This window comes from Schistocerca gregaria, chromosome 5 (genome assembly GCF_023897955.1).
Source record: "Schistocerca gregaria isolate iqSchGreg1 chromosome 5, iqSchGreg1.2, whole genome shotgun sequence".
Taxonomy (NCBI): domain Eukaryota; kingdom Metazoa; phylum Arthropoda; class Insecta; order Orthoptera; family Acrididae; genus Schistocerca; species Schistocerca gregaria.
Window position 1 is genome coordinate 82820298 of NC_064924.1, and position 22414 is coordinate 82842711.

At 40.6% G+C, this 22414-nt stretch overlaps 1 protein-coding gene across 1 annotated transcript in view; it reads left to right on the plus strand.

Moving 5' to 3' along the window:
- LOC126272923 (Bardet-Biedl syndrome 4 protein-like) overlaps positions 1-18965 on the plus strand; it is a 108421-nt gene extending 89456 nt beyond the window's left edge. Inside the window, exon 10 of the mRNA XM_049976214.1 lies at positions 12602-18965. Within this exon, the coding sequence (XP_049832171.1) occupies positions 12602-12733 (132 nt within the window). The 3' untranslated portion in view covers positions 12734-18965. The remainder of the gene's footprint in view (positions 1-12601) is intronic.
- Positions 18966-22414: the final 3449 nt, after the last annotated feature.

Consider the following 22414-nt stretch of genomic DNA (forward strand, 5'->3'; position numbering starts at 1 on the left):
TTCATGAACTGTGCACAGTGCAGAACATGGAAGACTGGTAATTTAATGGCAGTAATACACTGTTGCCTAGTCAATGGCTGGCAGGCTACCAGCCAGGGCCAGTACTGGGCTATTGTGGCAGCATCTCCAAGTCCTGTGGTCTTTGAACACACTGCCCTGATGCTGAGTTGAACTGTGGCCCCCAAACAACATTCCAGGTGGCAGCAAAGTGATGATGATAGTGCTGTGATACTAACAGAAGAAATGGCTAGGTATTGAGCTGCTCTTGTTTGCGGTATACTGTGCCTTGTGGATCGTGTACTAGGCATTTCAGTGGCTGCTTGTGTGGAAAGGCTTGTGACATCTACCGCTTGTCTATTGCTGTGTCAACTGTTTCCACATCCTGCCAGGCCGGCTCGCCTCACAATTCAGTGATGGCTGTGTTATATTTCCTAAAGCGTAACACCCACACTTGACTGTAGCTGGTACTGCTGTAATTCACCTCCACCTTCACATGTTTATGACCAAAAATGGCCTGTGCACTATGTAGAGGATGGGCAAGTGTATTGTGGGCAGTGTCTTTAGTAAACCTATTGCATCTTCTTAGTGTTCTGCCAGATTAGATAAGATTAGATTGTTACTTGTTCCATTGATCATGAGTACGACACTTCGTAATGATGTGGAACATGTCAGGTTAATAAAAGGTGTCTATACAGGATATTAAATTACACAAAATATTACATGACACTTTTTTGGTGGGGGTTGGGGAAATTACCCACTTATTATACCCAAAAATACATCTAATGAGTAGAAGGAGTTGCCAGTAAGAAATTCTTTTAATTTCCTTTTAAATGCTATATGGCTATCTGTCAGACTTTTGATGGTATTAGTTAAGTGACCAAAGACTTTTGTGGCAGCATGATTTACCCCCTTCTGAGCCAAAGTTAGATTTAACCTTAAGTAGTGAAGATCATCCTTTCTCCTAGTGTTGTAGCCATGTACACTGCTATTACTTTTGAATTCATTCAGATTGTTAATAACAAATTTCATAAGTGAACATATATATTGTGAGGCTACAGTGAAGACCTCTAGCTCTTTAAATAAGTGTCTGCAGGATGATCTTGGATGAGCTCCAGCAATTATTCTGATTACACACTTTTGTTCAATGAACACTATTTTACTCAATGATGAATTACCCCATAATATGATGCCATACGAAAGCAGAGAATGAAAATAGGTATTGTAAGCTAATTTACTGAGATGTATATCGCCAAAATTTGCAATGACCCTAATAGCATAAGTAGCTGAACTCAAACGTTTCAGCAGATCTTCAGTGTGATTTTTCCAGTTCAACCCCTCATCAATGCACACACCTAGAAATTTTGAATATTCTACTTTAGCTACTGATTTCTTATTGAAGTCTATATTTATTAATGATGTCATTCCATTTACTGTGTGGAACTGTATATATTGTGTTTTGTCAAAGTTTAATGAGAGCCCATTTGCAGAGAACCACTTAATGATTTTCTGAAAAACATCATTTACAATTTCACCAGTTAATTGTTGTCTGTTGGGTGTGATAGCTATACTTCTATCATTGGCAAAATGTACCAGCTTTGTGTCTTCGTGAATATAGAATGGCAAGTCATTAATATATATTAAGAACAGCAGAGGACCCAAGACCGAACCTTGCGGCACTCCATTCTTGATTGTTCCCCAGTTTGAGAAATCAGTTTTTTTGCATATTATGTGAACTGTTTATTTCAACTTTCTGCACTCTTCCAGTTAGGTATGATTTAAGCCATTTGAACACTGTCCCAATCATACCACAGTACTTGAGCTTATCTAGAAGTATTCCATGATTTACACAATCAGAAGCCTCTGATAGAACACAAAAAATCCCAACGGGTGACTTCCGGTTACTTAGAGCTATTAATGTTTCATTAGTGAAAGTATATATAGCATTTTCCGTTGAAAAACTCTTCTGGAAACCAAACTGACATTTTGTTAAATTTTATTTTTACAAAGGTGTGAAGCAATTCTACAATAAATTACTTTTTCAAGAATTTTGGATAAGGCAGTCAGAAGAGACACTGGGCGGTAGTTGTTGACATCAGACGTATCCCCTTTTTTATGCAGTGGTTTAACAATGGCATACTTCAGTCTATCTGTGAAAATACCCTGCTTCAGAGAGCTACATATTTGGGTAAGAATCCCACAAGCCCACTTATTTATTGGGAACAAGCTTTTATTATCCTGCTGGAAATGCTATCAGTTCCATGTGAGCTTTTATTCTTGAGAGAGTTTATTATCTTCCTAATTTCAGAAGGAGAGATGGGTGGAATTTCAATTGTATCAGATGGTGTGGGTAAGGCCTCTTCAATTAACTGCTTTGCTTCTTCTAATGAACATTTGGATCCTATTTTCCCTACAACATTTAAAAAATGATTATTCAAAATGTTTTAGACTTCTGGCTTGTTGTTTATCAAGTTTCCATGCCGTCATCCTGGACTCTTGGTTGCCCTGTCTCCCTTGTAATAATATTTCAAATTGTTTTGATTTTGTTATCAGAGGTATTAATCTCAGGCATGATGCACATGCTTCTGGACTTTTTAATAACCTTTCTTAATGTAGCACAGCAGTTTTTATAATATTTGGCTGTTTTTGGGTCATTACCCTTTCTTGTTGTTAGATACAGTTCCCTTTTGTGGTTGCAAGATATTTTTATTACTTTAGTAAGCCAAGGTTTTTTGCATGGTTTCTTCTAATTAGATTTAACTACTTTCTTGAGGAAACAGATTTCAAATTCTCTTACAAGTGTATCATGAAATAAGTTATATTTTAAATTAGCATCATTGCTCTACTGATTTTTGTTTATCTTGAACTAGTTTTTCGCTTATTAGGCCATCTTCAGGAAACAATTGACTAGCTTCTGAAAGTGACAGTGGTTTGATAACTGAACATTTTAGACGAAAATACAATCACTTGCATATAGTGTTGTACATCAAACTTGTTTCCTAATTGAGTGCCCATAAGCCCCCCCCCCCGTTTCTTAGTGGACAACATTAAGCACTATAAATAGCTAAACTAAACAATATTACAGGTTAAATGTTCTCCAACTTCATTTGTTGCTATCAACCAGCCATATACCCACAAACCACCACAATGACACATACTGCCACACAAAATTAAAACATAACAGAGTTTCCTATTCTTAACCACACAATCTTCAACAGTATAGATTGTAATACTTTATATTTGAATAGTGGACTACATTCAGTATTGCCCATAGCATAACATTGTTGTTTACAGTGTAAAACATTTTTGTTTCTCAACATAAGTTACTAGTACTATGTTAGGTAGCTTTCAACCAATTTCACAATCTCACAGACTATGGCATTGTAGCCATATATTCCATAATAATGTAAGATTATTTATTTGAATTATTTAGTATAATATTGTCCATTGCCTAGAGTTTAATTTACAGAGTTGAAAAAAATGTCTGTTGCATAACATAAATGAAGAGTACTCCGTTTAACGGTATCTCGGGTTAAGAATCAAGTTTAATACACAACACTATATGGAACAAATTGTATTTTCATCTACAATGTTTTATTGCCTAGAACAACTGTCCTTTTCAGATGTTAGTTTGAAAAACAAAAGTGAGTGGAGCATAAACTGTATACTTATTACTCAACCTTAAAAGAGTAATGTGTAAAAGGTGGAGGAAGAGTTCAAAAACAAGAATGCGAGTGACTTTTACAGGACCTTCAGAGAGGCACTACAAAGATACCAGCCACCATGTTTGTGTTTTACACAAATGAGTGTTAGCATATTAAAATGACAACAAGAACAGTCAGCTCTTGACTGTTTCAGAGTGCTGTCAAAATGTGAAGAGCATATTTAAAGATGGGATTCTCAGAAACAAATCCACTGTGATTTAGACTCCAAACCTTGGTAAAATTAAGCATGTAATCAAGGAACTCAAAGATAATAAAGCGCAAGGTGAAGACAGCATTGCAGCAGAAATGTCGAAAATTGAAGAGGAAGTCACTGCAGATGGAATACATCGCCTTATATAAGAAACATGGAAAACTGAAAAGATACTAAAAGACTGGAAATGTTGATTTCCAAAAAGGCAGGTCATGGGTGGAACAGATATTCAACTTTAAGTGCATTCTGAGAAATGAGCAATAAGAAGGTAGAATACAATAGTAATTTTTGATGACTTCAAAAGATTCTATGGCTCAGTTGATGATCAAACTTTTTTAGGGTTTCAGAGTATAACATCCACGAGATAAATTTTAGCTACAGTGCGATGAGAGAAAATTATGCCTCTAACAGTTATAAACATTACCTATTCAAAGTATGAAAAACAAATGAAAACAATGATAAATATTAATTATTTATGTAATATTCTGTGATGTAATTGGACATATCAATGTGTATCATACAAAGACAATGATAATTGTAAATTCCTTTTATGATCTGCATTTGTCTTCCTTTGTTTTTTACCTTTTGTTGGTTGGCTTTTGTAGGTTGCGGACGCATATTGAACTGAGGTCTGTTAAGAAACTGTAATTATTTGTTAATTATTACTTGAGAATAGAGTTCTTTATTATTATAAATATGTGTGAATAATTATTTGTAACTTTAATTGCTCTCTCAGTAAGCATTATCTGTGCTAATTATTTCTTTCCGCTGCAAGCAGCGCAGCCTTTGATAATAGCGATTTGTATCGCGTTTTTGTCTGTTTTCCTTAGAAACAAGTCAGATGTTTACTTGATGAAGTCTAAATAGTGCACAATACGAAAGTAGATTTTATAGCGTTTAATAAGCATTTTAAATATTTACTTATTTGCTCTAACAATAGAAAGTCTCTATCTATTGTCTGCCGCCATCTTAACAATTATCTCAGAGGCAAATTCAAATTTAAATTACACAACTCTGCAGAATAAATGCCAAAGGTAATGCAAATGTGTAAAAATAAATGTGTACCGGTGGTCCCGAACTCATTTTAATGAAAACGATTTGAATCAGATTGGTTCTTTAAAAACAGTGCTCATAGCACGATCCTTATAAGAAACTTTTCTAGCTGTTGTATGGAGCCGAAATTAATTACGCACGAGTTGCGAAGAATATTGTTTCAGGTAACATACATCAGTGTTGTGCACGGCTGATATTCGGTGGTTTTAATGATCATTTTGCTGAAGATAACTGCTTCCATCTTAATCAATAGTTGTAAGGAATCTGTTGTATGAACTGTGATTTAGCGACACTTACACAACTTACAGACAACACTTTAACACGGCATTAACTTGGAGTTCTTTAGCAATTTGATCAAATCTTTAGCTGGGAGAAAAATTATTTAGTAATTACGCAATTTAATAAAATAAGATTATCATTTCCATTTACAAATTAGTTAAATACCAAACCACTGAATAACACAGCAAACGCCACAAGAGGAATTCTGACTTTTGGAAAATGATGGAAACTGTAAAACAAACCATGAAAGACACCATCCCAAAAGTTAAGTATTTTTTGAGAAATCTCAGAACCTTTGAAATAAAGACAGGGGTCAGGCAAGAGAAATATTAACCCCCAATTCTCTTCAGTATCATCCTGAAGAAAATTATGAAAATCTTGGAAGAACTCTGAAGTTGGGAGGAGTGAGTGAAATACACCTTGGGAAGAAAGGAAACAACTTTGAAATCAGGTATTTAGCTTTTAGCAGTGACCTGGTCCTTTTAGATGGAAACTGGAAATCTTGCATGAAATCACTGGAAAAATAGGTCTAAAAGTCTCGTGAAAAAAGGTGGAATTGTATGGAACACAGACAGCAAGAATAGAAATACTTGGAGGTAAAATATGGGAAGATTTAAATACCTTAGAGAATGAATCCAACCTAGTGGACTGGATAGAAGTCAAAGTAAGAACCAGAAAATTAGACCTTGCTGGACACTAACACAGAACAAGTACAACAAATGAGCAATATCCTAAAGGCCAAAATCAGGCACTGTAAATCAATTATAAATTCAGAAGGCATCTATGTTATTATGTGTCTGTTTATTTAGAATAAGGAACACTCATGGAAGTACTTGAAAAGAAGGAAAGGAAGAGTCTGAGGAAAATTCCAGGACCCCAAAAGACTACTGGTGGAACTTCGAAGAGTAGGAAAACATGAGGAGATCCACAAGAACATCAAAAGGATCGTGGACTAAATGTGTAAACAACAGTTGAAATTTCATTGACCCCTAGCTAAAGTGACCAAAAACCAACTTTTTAAAAAAGACCTTGTCATATCACACATTTAAAAGTCCACTTTTAAGTAGTGGCAGCTGGTAATCATGTGCTACAGCACACTATAATTTCTACATCTTCATCTACATCCATACTCTGCAAGCCACCTGACGGTATGTGGCGGAGGGTTCCCTGAGTACCTCTGTCGGTTCTCCCTTCTATTCCAGTCTCGTATTGTTCGTGGAAAGAAGGATTGTCGGTATGCTTCTGTGTGGGCTCTAACCTCTGATTTTATCCTCATGGTCTCTTCGCGAGATATACATGGGAGGGAGCAATATACTGCTTGACTCTTCGGAGAAGGTATGTTTTCGAAACTTTAACAAAAGCCCATACCGAGATACTGAGCATCTCTCTTGCAGAGTCTTCCACTGGAGTTTATCTATCATCTCCATAACGCTTTCACGATTACTAAATGATCCGTTAACGAAGCACGCTGCTCGCTGTTGGATCTTCTCTATCAACCCTATCCGGTACGGATCCCACACTGCTGAGCAGTATTCAACCAGTGGGCAAACAAGCATACTGTAACCTACTTCCTTTGTTTTCGGATTGCATTTCCTTATGATTCTTCCAATGAATCTCTGTCTGGCATCTTTTTTACCGACGATCAACTTTATATGATCATTCCATTTTAAATCACTCCTAATGCGTACTCCCAGATAATTTATGGAATTAACTGCTTCCAGTTGCTCACCTTCCATTTTGTAGGTAATTGATAAGGGATCTATCTTTCTATGTATTCACACCATATTACACTTGTCTACATTGAGATTCAATTGACATTCCATGCACCATCGTCAATTCGCTGCAGATCCTCCTGCATTTCAGTACAATTTTCCACTGTTACAACCTCTCGATACACCACAGCATCATCTTCTAAAAGGCCTCAGTGAACTTCCGATGTCATCCACCAGGCCATTTATTTATATTGTGAATAGTAATGGTCCTACGACAATCCCCTGCTGCACACCTGAAATCACTCTTACTTCGGAAGACTTCTCTCCATTGAGAATGACATGCTGTGTTCTGTTATCTATGAACTCCTCAATCCAATCACACAATTGGTCTGATAGTCCATATGCTCTTACTTTGTTCATTAAATGACTGTGGGGAACTGTATCGAATGCCTTGCGGAAGCCAAGAAACACCGCATGTACCTGTGAACCCGTGTCTATGGCCCTCTGAGTCTCGTGGACAAATAGCGCGAGCTGGGTTTCACACAACCATCTTTTTTGAGACCAATGCTGAGTCCTACAGAGTAGATTTCTAGTCTCAGAATAGTCATTATACTCGAAAATAATATGTGTTCCAAAATTCTACAACTGATCGATGTTAGAGATATAGGTCTATAGTTCTGCACATCTGTTCGACGTCCCTTCTTGAAAACTGGAAAGACCTGTGCCCTTTTCCAATCCTTTGGAACGCTACGCTCTTCTAGAGACCTACGGTCCACCGCTGCAAGAAGGGGGGCAAGTTCCTTCGCGTACTCTGTGTAAAATCGAACTGGTATCCCATCAGGTCCAGTGGCCTTTCCTCTTTTGAGAGATTTTAATTGTTTCTCTATCCCTCTGTTGTCTATTTCGATATCTATCATTTTGCCATCTGTGCGACAATCTAGAGAAGGAACTACAGTGCAGTCTTCCTCTGTGAAACAGCTTTGGAAAAAGACATTTAGTATTTCGGCCTTTAGTCTGTCATCCTCTGTTTCAGTACCATTTTGGTCCCAGAGTGTTTGGATATTTTATTTGATCCACCTACCGCTTTGGTAGAAGACCAAAATTTCTTAGGATTTTCCGCCAAGTCGGTACATAGAACTTTACTTTCGAATTCATTGAACGCCTCTCGCATAGCCCTCCTCACACTGCATTTCACTTCATGTAATTTTTGTTTGTCTGCAAGGCTTTGGCTATGATTATGTTTGCTGTGAAATTCCCTTTGCTTTCGCAGCAGTTTTCTAACTCTGTTGTTGTACCATGGTGGCTCTTTTCCATCTCTTGCAATCTTGCTTGGCACATACTAATCTAATGCATATTGTACGATGGTTTTGAACTTTGTCCACTGATCCTCAACACTATCTGTACTTCAGACAAAACTTTTGTGTTGCGTCAGGTACTCTGTAATCTGCTTTTTCTCACTTTTGATGAACAGAAAAATCTTCCTACCTTTTTTAATATTTATATTTATGACTGAAATCATTGATGCCGTAACCGCTTTATGATCGCTGATTCCCTGTTCTGCTTTAACTGCGTTAACTGTTTCACACTAAACTTGTGTCATTTCTCTTCGAGTGTAAGCTGTAAATCCCACTAAAGTTATGCCATTTCTCTTCCAATGCGTTTTGGTATACAAATGAAATGGACAAAACCATGATTTGTGGTGCTGCCTCCATGATGACCAGTACCAGTATAACCAATATCGAGTACTGAAATGATGGTCAGCCACACTATGATAAAGTCAGAGAAGGGATGCAAATCTCTGTGAATAACACATGCTCTGCTCTTATATCAACCCTGCTGGCACTGAGGATGCTATGTTGCCCACAGAACCAGGTCAATATTGTTTGTTGAAAATACATGAAAATTATTGTGAAAGTATAGAGTACAAGCAATTTTAGAGGAGCAGCTGACATATTGGTACTGTAGCCAAGTGGCTAAGAGCACCAACTGTGGCAGTTTGCTGGGTTAGGTTTGATTGTGCTATCATCATGTACTTTTTTAATTTCTTGTGATGTTAAATGATTATTATAAGATTTAAATATATTTAAACAGTTCAATTAATATACGCAAAATAAATATGTTCAATTTAGCCACAATTACTACCCTTATAAGTCAAAAGGGCTATTATAGGGAGTGGTAAAAAAGAGCAAATATATGAGGAAATTTAGTATTTAAGTCTATGGAAAGAGTTGTATCTGTGGGTTTGATGTTCACAATGCACTTTTTTTATTTTCTTTGTTTATTTCCGGTAACACTGATATGTGTAGTACTGGGGAAGTGAAAGATCTATGACATGTTAAAGCATTAATAATACAAATAATAAGAAATATGGAAATCATAGCAACATACTTGATCTATTGCATTATGTAAAACTAATATTGCAACAATTTTAGTCATGACAGAGTGCAACACGGTCTGTTTATTTTTATAGTATTGTAGCACATTGGTAAAATTTTGCATGAATCACCACTGCATCAAAGTGGGTGGGAGAGGTGTAAAGAGATCCACAAGAAAGTGGCATTATACTAGAACTGATTAAAACTAAGAAGGATTCAGGAGCAAAATGCAGGGGGAATATCATTTGAAGAGAAACCATTAAAAAAGAGGTCCACACATTACATTTTTAAGAAGGAGAAAAAAAAGAAGTGAGATACTGAATAGGTTCCAGTAAGATAGGATAAGAGTAGCCAAGAAGCCTACCATGAGGTCCACAGTTGGCCGAATTCAGAGGAAAGGTGGAGGATGACTGTCCATTGGGTTCATTGTAGTGGACATGTTGATGACTTACACTGCTTTGGCTATGAGCTTGTGAGTTACTATGAATATGAAAAGTTAGGTTATGATGCTAATTCATTGCTAAATATTTCAGGTTGCCTTAGTGAATGAAATTTTTTATTTCTGAGGCACTCCTGTATCTTCCAAGCTTTTGTACAAAGAGTAAATGAGTGAGTGAGCATGCGAGTGTGCACATGTGTGCATAGTCACATTTTGTTGTTGTTGTCGTTGTTGTTGTTGTTGTTGGTGGTGGTGGTGGTGGTGGTGGTGGTGGGGTAATATGTAATATATTTTAGTGTAAAAGTTGTCTATCAATGACAGGGAGGGGGAGGGAGAGAGAGAGAGAGAGAGAGAGAGAGAGAGAGTGTGTGTGTGTTGGTATGTATCTGTTGTGATGTTTGATGTTGCCAAAAATTAAATGGCTCAGATAATAAAGTGTGTTTGGTGTATCCACACATTATAGACGAATTCTTGTAGATGGGAAATTCATCTATGATGCTTTAAAAGCTCCGATGTTCTGTTTTCTCCCATGCATCATGAAAGCCCTTCCATGTGTTTCCCATTAAACTCTATCTTCATTTAACATAAAGTCTTCTGGGCATGGGACTGTGTCATAAAGCCTTCTGGGTATGGTACTCTGCCATATTATAAATAATCGTCACCTGTCTTTCAGCTATGGTTGCAGTGGCTTCCTCTTGGGTCTACTGGTGTATTTTTTATGGAAAAGTCACATATATTTTGTGTAGGTTGCTCTGCTTTGCATGACATTGTGTCACAGTTCTAAAAACTAAAGATGTTATTGGTTGCTAGTGGCAGGAAACATCTCTTGTTATTAGTGCACCCTGTTAGGCTCTGATTGCTGGCAGTCAGGATGGTGCAAGCTTGAGTCTGTCCTCTCTATTCATGCTGGGGTGTTTTAATATCTCAGTGGCCTCTCATATCCTATATTTCTCACTCCCTGGGTGCATGATAAGTACACAGGTTTCAAGAATTTTATTTTCTTGTGTCAGTTTTCTACTGTTTGCCCACAGATTTGTTGTGCTGCCAAAGTTGAATCTACCACTCATACTTCTGTATGTTTGCTGCTACAGGCCTGCTGGTTTTACTGGTGTAGACTGGTCCACACTCACAATCCACAATGCAGAGCACTTATCTTGTCCTTGGTGAAGCCTAGCACACCCTGGATCTTGCAGATGCTGTAGAAGAGATGCTGGACACTAACCCAACACTGGTGTTTACCAGTCTGGTTGCTGACATCCTTTACATAATCTAAGTGTGTTGCTGGCGGTGGTTTGTCAACATCTTGCCTCTCATGCATTCTTTTGTTCAATGCCGTGGCTGTGAGGTTTGATTTGTGATTGTAACCATTGGCAAACAATGTTTTTTGCAGCCTTTTAAGTTCAGATGTTTTGTTGTGAGCATCTCTTATGCACTGCATGTGAATAGTCAAAGAGTATGGATGACAGTTCTTCTGTGCTGGGTGGTGATGGAATTGGGCGTGCAAATACATGGTCCATGCATGGTGGCTTCTGATATGCCCTATGTCCTTGTGTGCCATCCATTGTCCTATTTATACTTGTTTGGCTCCTTTACACCCACACTGATGGTTCAGATATGTGGACAACACATTTACTATATGGCCACATTGTGAGCTGTAGCTTCACAGGTTTCATGAATACTTGAACAAAATGCGTGGAAAGATTCAATCCACTCTTGAATTACAGACTAATGATGTAGTTCCATTTTTAAATGTGAAAGTGTAGTAGATGCTACACTATGGCACAGAGTATATCAGAAGCCAACACTTATGGACAGGTATTTACACACCGAATCCTATTACCATCCAGCACAGAACAACTGTCATCCATATTCCGACTATTCACACGCAGCTCATAAGTGATGCTCACAGTATAATATCTGAGCTTAAAAAGCTGCACACAATGACGTGGTCAATGGTTTCAACTTCAAATAAATCCTGAGAGCCATTGCAACAAACAAAAGAATGCACAAAAGACTGGATATCAACCAGCTAAAGCTAGCAGCACCCTTACCATATGTGAAGAATGTCATCAACAGAATTGGTAAACATCTGCATGAGTTGGTGTCCAGGCCATCCCCTACAACACCTGCAAGATTCAGAATGTGTTAGGCTCGAACAAGGACAAGGTAAAGTGTCTGCACACTGCAGGTCTGTACAATGTAGACTGCGAGACATCAGAGCTTGATAGCCTGCACTAACAACTCGAGACAGATTGTTATGAGCACTTATCTGCCACTGCATGGCCTTTGTCCAGCATGAGGAAAATGAGAGTCCATACCCCATTTGTCAGTGTCTAACAATCATAGCACACTTTGTGAGGAACAATAGAAAACAGCAGATATGCACTTCCTCTACCACAACCTATCATATAATAACCTAGTTTTTTAGGACTGTGACCTAATTTTATATTCAACACACATTTTTGCCAAAATATAAGGGGCTGTATAACAAAAATGCACTGGCTGACCCAGAAATGACCAAAATGTTGGTGATAGTTATTTACAGTAAGACACAATCCCATAGCCCAAAGGCTTGTGTTAACTGATTCTGGCTGTGGAAGCTTATTCAGTTATATCTTTCTTCATTTGTATGTCCCAAAACAGAGAAAAACAGAGGCATTGGGAACAGAAACTAGGAAAGCTTGTATGTGAGTTGCACTGATTCATACATGAGCAGTGGAAAGGCTGAAATGATGTTTGGTTACTGCATGGTAGTGTAGGGATAGATTAAATCCTAGATAAGACTGAGAGATAAGAAATTCATTATTCTTCTTCTTCTTCTTTGTTTACAGATGCTTGAGGTTGCAAGCAAAATGTTGGAAACACTTTCTGTGGAAAGTGCTGCTTCATTATCAGACAATAAGCCTGCTGATGTTCATACACCCACACCTGATTACCCCCATATGGATCCTGATGAAGTCTGAACAATTGTAACAAATTAAAATTTAATTAGTTGGTGTAATAACAATTAGGTTGCTTTTATATTTTGTACATTCTGTGAGATGAAATTAAACTGTAAGTTTTTATGAGAACTGTTTTTTTCTGTCAGCTGTTTCACAGCTATGTACATTATCATCTAAATTCTGTGAGCAAGATAGGAGATATAAGTGTTAAGTATTATTGTACAAAGTACTACAAGAAACATTAATATAATTTAGGTCAGCTACTAAAAAATCAGTTATGAGGGGAGATGAAGTTTATTGCAGCCTTTAGTGAAGTGCACAATTTCATGTTAGCTCGTATAAAGCAAGGTGCAGTCTTTGCACAACCTTGAAATCTTATCAAGATCTGAATGAATACTTGCACAGCTTCTTCCAGACAGTACTTCACTGTAGATAAATGATCATCTGCAAAACACCCGAAGTTACATCTGTATCTATTAAATGAACATGTAGATAACATGCTAGACACTCCCTGCCAAGAAATCCTCAATCAATGATCAAGTCATGAAATTTGTTTGATTCCCCATTCGCTCATACTTTACTTAACAAATGTTGTAATGAGACAGGTGCTTTTTGAAAATTAGGAAATACTACACTCAATTAATTTCCTGGATGCATGGATTTCAGGTTGTCACATGAGAAAAGTATTGACACTACTGAAATTGGATGGTAATTTTGTGGATCATTTCTCCTATCCTTGATCCAGAAAAGCTGACCTGTGCTTTCTCCCAGCTACTCATTAGAGTTGTTTGTATGAGTGATCTATGGTGTATCATGGTCAAAAGAGGGTCTAATTAAACCTCAAATTCTGTATAGAATCTAATAGAAATCAACTACAATTCTGTTTATGCATCACATAATAGCACATTGGTAATGTCATGGTTACTTGCAGAGTAATGTGCAATACAGGACCTAGCCCATTTAACTTCTTCACTCTTTGGTGGTCTTCTCACCTTCACATACCCCACTGATAAGCTGTGCACTTCTTAACATCAAGTGGAGGACTGTGCCAAGTCTTACGGGGATTACCATCCCTTGTATTATCCTCTTATGATTGGGACAAATCAGCAAGAAACCCCATTAAGTGGTTCATCTGCTGAGGTGCCACCCCAATTATCTCAAATCGTGGTTGGCCAACTGACCCAGTTTTGGCAGCTGGTGAAATCACTTGCACAGATGAATCACTTGCACAGATGCGATGAGTGTCTCTTCTCCTTCTCACCAAGAGTGGACTGGAGATCATGTGCCACCATACCCATCCTGTGGTGGCCAATCTGGCATCCAGACAGAGAGACATGGTGCGTGCATTACCTGAGGTGTAGCTGCTCCTATGCAAAGCTTCATAGATCAGCACTTCCTGCTCTTGTTTCCTAATAGGAGACTTGAAGGGATGAAGAGACAAAGGAGGAAGCCAGTAGACACAGCAAGACTTTGACGTCACAGTGGAGCATCATCTCTGAACATCTGAAGGAATTTATAACCATTTGGGGTAGAGGACAGTGACTCTCCATCAGAGGACAGCATAACACAACCTATACAACCTGCCGACACTGCCATTTTTGAAGCATCTAGCAGGGCTTCCTGCTTGTGCTCCGTGTTTCTCAGCTTTGGACAACGTTATCAGTCTATGCTGGGGACCCACATTCACCCTCCTAGGCCTAGTCCACATGTGCTAAAGGCAGTAGGCTCGTTGGCTCAAGGAAGGAGGTGAAGACCTGGTCACCTCAGTGTTCTTGAAGCTGCCGTGTGAGGTGGTATTGATCGTAGTTTACCAGAGTCGTGGTTGCCTTCAGGAGGAATCATGGGAGCTGTGTATATGGACTACTGGATAACGCTCGATACTCCGGGGCTTGTGGACTTATTAGTGGACTTCTTCACCAATAATCTCTATTACTGGCTCCGTCAAGCCCTTAGGAGATCAGAATTTGTTTGCTGGGTACAAGTTTGGTGCGCCCAGTGTACCTGAACTGGGGAGTAGTAAGTGCCGCCAGTCCTCAGTCATTGAAAGCTCTGTTGGCAAGGCAGAGGAATATTGTGTACAGACGGGAACAGTGATCTTGGGTTGACTGCCCCAATCGTGAGAATGGGACAAAGCTCTCTGTCTCGGAATGTGTTGTACACTGATGAGATGCATCACTGTTGAGGTGGAACATTCATTTAGTGAGATACATTTGGGGAAAGTGCAACACCTCAGTGGTGCAAGGCTTACTGAGGCAAGTGGGAGTAGACCCTTATTTCCCTAGCTGGTCATGAGACCAAGATGGAACCCTTGAGATCTTCTTCTCCTCCTCCTCCCCCAGCATGATGGCAGTACTAGTTGGGAGTTCTCACTCCTATTCATCCAAACGAATGAGGGAGGCTAGTCCTCCTGATAGTCAGCTTGTGTTTAGCAATGGGGCTGAAGCAATCATCAGAATGATTCTGAAGTGATCAAGAGGAAGAAGGGGATGTTTGAAATCATCATCATCATCATCATCATCATTTAAGACTGATTATGCCTTTCAGTGTTCAGTCTGTGGCATAGGCCCCCTTATAAAATTCCTCCATGATCCCCTATTCCGTGCTAACATTGGTGCCTCTTCTGATGTTAAGCCTATTACTTCAAAATCATTCTTAACCGAATCCAGGTACCATCTCCTTGGTCTGCCCCGACTCCTCCTACCCTCTACTGCTGAACCCATGAGTCTCTCGGGTAATCTTGCTTCTCACATGCGTGTAACATGACCCCACCATCTAAGCCTATTCACCCTGACTGCTACATCTATAGAGTTCATTCCCAGTTTTTCTTTGATTTCCTCATTGTGGACACCCTCCTGCCATTGTTCCCATCTACTAGTACCTGCAATCATCCTAGCTACTTTCATATCCGTAATCTCAACCTTATTGATAAGGTACCCTGAATCCACCCAGCTTTCGCTCCCATACAACAAAGTTGGTCGAAAGATTGAACAGTGCACAGATAACTTAGTCTTGGTACTGACTTCCTTCTTGCAGAAGAGAGTAGATCGTAGCTGAGCACTCACTGCATTAGCTTTGCTACACCTCACTTCCAGTTCTTTCACTCTGTTTCCATCCTGTTCCTCCTACTTGGCTCTCAGTCCCTTTATATCTCTTTCCCACTGACATTACTTTCGTTTTGGAGGTGCTAATCTTCATACCATAGTCCTTACATTTCTGCTCTAGCTCTGAAATATTACTTTGCAAACTTTCAATCGAATCTGCCATCACAACTAAGTCATCTGCATATGCAAGACTGCTTATTTTGTGTTCACCTATCTTAACCTTACTCAGCCAGTCTATTGTTTTCAACATATGATCCATATATAATATGAACAACAGTGGAGACAGGTTGCAGCCTTGTCTTACCCCTGAAACTACTCTGAACCATGAACTCAATTTACTGTAAACTCTAATTGCTGCCTGACTATCCATGTAAATACCTTTAATTGCTTGCAAAAGTTTGCCTCCTATTCCATAATCTTGTAGAACAGACAATAACTTCCTCCTAGGAACCCGGTCATATGCCTTTTCTAGATCGATAAAGCATAGATACAATTCCGTGTTCCATTCATAACACTTCTCCATGACTCGCCGTAAGCTAAAGATCTGGTCCTGACAACCTCTAAGAGGCCTAAACCCACACTGATTTTCATCCAATTGGCCCTCAACTAATACTCGCACTTTCCTTTCAACAGTACCTGAGAAGATTTTACCCACAACGCTGATTAAAGAGATACCTCTGTAGCTGTTACAATCTTTTCTGTTTCCATGTTTAAAAACTGATGTGATTACTGCTTTTGTCCAGTCTGACGGAACCTGTCCCGACTCCCAAGCCATATAAATTATCCTGTGTAGCCATTTAAGACCTGACATTCCACTGCATTTGATGAGTTCCGACTTAATTTCATCCATCCCAGCTGCTTTATTGCACTGCAATCGACTGACCATTTTCACCACTTCCTCAAATGTGATCCTATTTCCATCCTAATTATTACCCCATTGTACATCAAAATATGAAACATTACTGATCGTATTTTAACCTACATTGAGCAACTCTTCAAAATATTCCCTCCATCTGCCCAAGGCATCCACAGGATTCACAAGCAGTTTTCCTGACCTGTCCAAAAGACCTGACATTTCCCTCTTACCTCCCTTTTGAAGACTGCTAATTACACTCCAAAATGGTTTTCCAGCAGCTTGACCCAAAGTCTCCAACCTGTTTCCAAAGTCTTCCCAAGATTTCTTCTTGGATGCTGTAATTATCTCTTTGGCTTTGTTTCTTTCTTCAACATAACTTTCTCTGTCTACCTGAGTTCTAGTTTGAAAAACCCTTCTATATTCATAAAGGCTTAGAAGGGTGTATTGATACCTTAAAGTCTATCAGTTGATTGTGAAATAGTTATTTACTGGTGTAAACTAACAGTGCAAGGCAGGTGAAACTGCTTAGGAAGTCATAAAAATTTGCTGATTGTGACATAATTGTTGAGTTGCATAACTCAGTTAACTCCAGCAAGGGTGTAGTCACACACCATGGCATTAGGGAAATGGATGTAACAGAGCTGAAACAAGAGTGGGTACTAAAGAGAATAATGGATGTGGAGCAAAGTACACATAGGAAAAATGGAGAAACAGACTTGTGAAGTGACCTATGGCAGTGTGGAAAGGAAGGCCATGAATCTTGGACTCACTATCCGTTTCCAGCTGTCTGTTTTAACTGCTCTGAGAGCAGCCCATTCTGGAGCCAAAACTGCCCTGTTTTTGCTGAGGAACACAAAATTCAAGAAATAAAAGTGATCATGTAGATCCCCTTTGTAGAAGACAAGAAGGGATATAAAGTGACAAAACCCCCTGCCTTTGCCACTTCTTATGCTTGCATGGTGCAGAAACCTGTTCCCAAGGTTGACACTTGTCAAGCATACCTCTGTCCACCACCAGCACCCACACTTGCACCTGTATGTGCCATAGCAAGGGTAGTAAAGACATAGTGGTTCAGGCAGCTACAACAGAAGAGACCAGTGATATTCTTGCAGTGAGCATCAGGAAGGGATCCCAAAGGAAAATACCTCAGAATTCCCACTTTCCTCAAAGCAGAGTGCCTCTCAATACCCTCTTTCCCCCTCGCCCTTGAGGGAAAAGATCTCAGCATTCAGGTTGAAAGCTGTCCCGGGTATCATCAGACATCATTCTCATGTGTCTGACTCATGATGAGGACATTGTGTATTTTGATGCCTCATCTTCAGACCCCTCCATCCCCCCTCACTCTACAATTGCCTCATCACTCCAGCACAAGGATAGGGGTAAATGAAATAACACTGCTGAAATGGCTCCCATACGTCAGTGCAATATGAATGGATACAGGACTTATGTGGGGGAATTGAGGCTCCATGTATAGGACAGACCCTTTTGCCTCTGTCATCAAGACGCTCACTTTAAGCAGATTGACATACCTGTACTTGGATGCTACAATGTACCTGTACTTGTATGCCATCACCCATGCAGGAAAGACGAGCGCTTACTGGTGACAGGGCAAAAGATGGCTCAGTGCACTATCCTGCATTGAGGATAGTACATTGAGAATGGCTAGTTGCTAGCCGAAATCTAGATCTGCCAATAAATATTCCAAAGGACGACTGAAAGCTGAAATCTATTGTTTACAAATCGAAGTTACGGTTGCTGCGTGCAACAGCCTCTGAATGTAGGGTAACCTGATGAATGATTTTTGTGTTCATTGTAATGTATTTTGTTCCATTTCTTTGCTGTCTTACCAATTAACTGTTGATTTGACAAGTTTATACACACCTGTTCGTAAGAATTCCATGCTCACACAAAGATTCGCTTTAAATTTGATTGGCATTCTCACAGTACTCATACCATATTTTCACAGAAACTATTTAGTAATTTGAAATATTATGCTGTAATGTGGCAAATGTCATTTAGTTTCAAGGCAACTGCTCAAGTATTTAAAAACACGGCTGAATTTAAACATAGTGTTGTATGGTTGATATTTTATGTTTTTTAAATGTTACTCAACTTGTGTTCTATGTGTCATTGTTTTTAAAAGTACTGTATTTTTATAAATAGCTCTTGTGAATTTGTGTCATCATGACATCCATAAGATGTTTCAGTATTTGGAAGACATAACTAATATCAGCATATTTTATAAATGACATGTGTTGTTCATATAATTTGAATTAATATAGATATTTTTTAGTTATGTCATATGAGTTGATCTCATATCACAAATATTTTCATCCTGTAATGAAATGAATTAACAGAGAAGCACATTTGATGAAAGGCAGACAACAGATTTAGTTTTATAATATAATTTTGACTCTGACCTTAATAATGAGATTCTTGAGTTTGATCAGCTGCTTGCGCTTCTTGTGTTTGATTAGCTGCATGCACAGCTTCACTTTTTGGTGGTCCAAATGCGCCACGTAGCAGGCCTCATACACTGACTGTCGGGCGCAAACTACTCTCCCCACACCTCGCAGCGGCTCCCTGCCTCTTAGAAAGTGACATGGCACCGGGCTCTGCTGGTGCCTCAAACACTGTGGGCTCAACTGAAGGATTGGAATTGCTGTTTCTGCGACTGCCAAGGTGAAATTGCTGCTGGGCCTTGCCAGCAAACAACATTATGGCCAGCTTAAAATGCCTTCATGAACAAACCAAAACCAGGACAACCACTGTCAACGGCTTGTTTTAGTACGTTCCTAATTGTGCAGCACAATTAATATGAAATTACTGATGCCTTACTAACATATGCTAACTAAACTGTGATCTTTAAAAGTACAACGAATTCAAGTCTAAATGACTTGCTACATGCAATTCTTAAGTTCAGGATCCATAGGTAGAGCCATAAGTTCTTCACGTTATCAATTACATATTGTACATGTTATAACCTTTAATCACCAATAATTGCGTGATATTCAAACACACTCACTTAGAAACGATAGCTGGTTACATGATAACAACTCAGTATCTCTTATTCGACTGCCGTGCCGTGACATGTGGCCGGCGCCGTTCGTAGCTAGGTGACGCTCCTGCGCGCAGCCAAGTTGCGGAGCGCCTCTATCGCCGTTTGCGCGTACTGTCGTGGCGGCACTGTTAAATGTCGTGGCACTGTCACAACACTTTTCCCCCCTTGAAAAAAAAAAAACACTCACTTCCTTGGAGACATGGACAGTGCTGAGACATCCATGGCCTATTGTGAGGCCTCGAGAAGATCCTGTGGAGAGACACGAGAGTATCGTTGAAAATGTCCAGGACGGAAGCTCGTGCGTGGAACGTGCCTCCTGGACGAGATGATGGGTGAAAACTCCGGAGCAGCATCCATAGGTCTCATGGACCTGGGGGTGCGCTCCAGCGAGATGGGTCCCGCAGAAGGCAGCGTCGCGACTGGGGCCGGTTCCGGCATACTCGGAAGTGGTAGCTTCATCAACACGTATGGTAGATCGACAGCAGCGACAGGACTGGCTTCTCGGGCTGGTGGAGGTGTAGGAAGGGGTGGTGGCACCGGCGTGGCCACCACTCGTGGGCACATCTGGTCATAATGGCAAACAACCATGCCGTCGTATTTCACAAAGCCGGCGGCCGCGAAGAGCCTTGACCACCCCTGGAATCCATTTAGGGAGAGATCCATACCCTCGTGCCCACACGTTGGTGCCCACCGAGCATTTTCCCACACTAGGGGACACAGCACAAAGCCTGACATGGTGAAGCAGGTGCAGTAGAGTGCGTGGTTGGCGGCCATGCAAGAGTTCAGCAGGGCTGCAATTACCCAGAGGCATGAAGCGATAAGAACTCAGAAATTGCAGCAGAGCGTCATCTGTGGAAAAATCACTAAGGATTTTTTTCATCTGGCTTTTGAAAATGCGGGCAAGGCGCTCGACCTCCCCATTCGATTGTGGATGGAAGGACGGTGCTGTAACATGATGAATCCCTTGTCCAGTACAAAAATCACAGAAGGCCTGCGAAGAGAACTGAGGGCCATTGTCCGTGACGATCGTGAATGGAAGACCTTCTAGCACAAAGATTTTTTACAAAGCCAGCGTCGTCGCTGCAGTGGTGGGCGACGGACATCGAACAACAAATGGAAACTTCGAGAAGGCGTCAATCAACAGTAGCCAATAAGTACTGAGGAAGGGGCCGGCAAAGTCAGCGTGCACCCGTTCCCATGGCTGCGCTGGATCAGGCCATAGAGAGGGCATTGTATGAGGTGCAGCCAGTTGTTGAGCACACTGATCACACGCAGCAACCGTGTGGGCGATGTCCGAATCAATAGCGGGCCAATAAACGTGCCTGCGGGATAGGGACTTAGTGCGAGTAATACCCCAACGGCCTTCATGCAACAATTTGAGAACATCTTTGCGAAGAGAGGATGGCACCACGACTCGTGGAGATGCGCCATCCTTGGCCAGAAGAACAACACCATCACGAACAGACAGACGAAGGAGCAAGGCATGGTAGTTGCGAAGGGGATCCGATGCCTGGCCCTTGGTCCTGTCCAGCCAACTCCGTTGAACAAAACCGATCACCTGACGCACGACCGGGTCCTGCGCAGTAGCCGATGCGCCATGCAAACCTGTAAGTGGAAAACCCTAAACCGCACGACGTTCTTCCTCATCAATGTGGAAACAGAGTAGTTCATCACGATCGAAAACTGGGTCAGGGCCCATCGGCAATCGCGACAATGCGTCAGCATTGGCGTGCTGGTCCGTGGGGCGATAGTGAATCTCATAGTGAAAACGAGACAAGTATATAAGGCCCAACGTTGCAGGCAGTGAGCTGCCTTATCCGGAAGCGACACCGATGGGCTGAACAGAGACACCAGCGGCTTGTGGTCGGTGATGAGGTGAAACTTCGAACCATACAAAAATTTTTTAGAGCATAAATGATAGCGAGCGCATCCTTTTTGATTTGAGAGTAACGCCATTGTGCATCGTTGAGTGTCTTGGAAGCATAGGCAATGGGTCGTTCTGACCCATCCTCATAACGATGGGCGAGAACAGCCCCTAGGCCATAATGTGACGAGTCAGTCGCCAGAACCAAGTGCTGACCCAGACAGAATGTGGCAAGACAAGGCGCCGACTGCAAATGAGCCTTCAGGTGGACAAAAGCCTGCTCATACTCGTCGGACCAACAGAAAGGGACGTTTTTGCATAACAGCTGATGCAGAGGATGAGCTACCGCCGCCGCGGATGGAATGAATTTGTGATAATAAGCAATCTTGCCTAGAAACGCCTGAAGTTCTTTGACTGTAGACGGCTAGGGTAGAGCGTTAATGGCCGCAACGTGCTGACGTAGAGGACGTATACCCTCACGGGACAAGTGGAAACCAAGATACACAATGGAGGGTTGGAAGAACTGTACTTGTCTAGATTGCACCTCAACCCAGCCGAATGCAAAACCTGAAACAGTGAACGCAAATTGCGAAGGTGCTCCTCAGTGGAGGCCCCCGTGACAACAATGTCATCCAGATAGTTTATGCAGCCAGGAACGGAAGCCGTGAGCTGTTCCAAAAACTGCTGAAAAATGGCCAGCGCACTAGCAACACCAAATGGTAACCGCTGGTACTGATACAACCAACAAGGAGTGTTGATGACGAGAAATTCCTTGGAAGAAGCATCCAACGGCAACTGATGGTACGCGTCCAATAAGTCA